Here is a 308-nt window from a genome sequence, read left to right on the forward strand (position 1 = left end):
CGCGTACATTTGACATACATTTGCACATATACAGACTCTGCAGTGCCTACAAACATAACAACAAACGCGCAGACGGCACTGTAATTGTACCTGTAGAAAATTCCCAGATGTACGTCCAGCCGACATAGACGAAGCCGCGCAGCAAGATCGGGACGGTGGCGTGGTAATCGCGGTAGAATTTCTCGATGACGAGGCTCCCGATGCCGTAGATGAACAGCGCCCAGACACTCGTGCAACCTGCGGGGAAAGAAGTGCATGTAGGAACTACCCAAACATCAGGGAATTTGAGATAGCGAGAGTAAGTCCAA

At 50.3% G+C, this 308-nt stretch overlaps 1 protein-coding gene across 1 annotated transcript in view; it reads right to left on the minus strand.

Moving 5' to 3' along the window:
- LOC119590503 (transmembrane protein 229B-like) overlaps nt 1-308 on the minus strand; it is a 4,598-nt gene that overhangs the window by 1,388 nt on the left and 2,902 nt on the right. Inside the window, exon 3 of the mRNA XM_037939152.1 lies at nt 91-237. Coding sequence (XP_037795080.1) covers nt 91-237 — 147 coding nt within the window. The remainder of the gene's footprint in view (nt 1-90; nt 238-308) is intronic.

The sequence above is a fragment of the Penaeus monodon genome, chromosome 27 (assembly GCF_015228065.2).
Source record: "Penaeus monodon isolate SGIC_2016 chromosome 27, NSTDA_Pmon_1, whole genome shotgun sequence".
In the NCBI taxonomy this organism is placed as follows: Eukaryota; Metazoa; Arthropoda; class Malacostraca; order Decapoda; family Penaeidae; genus Penaeus; species Penaeus monodon.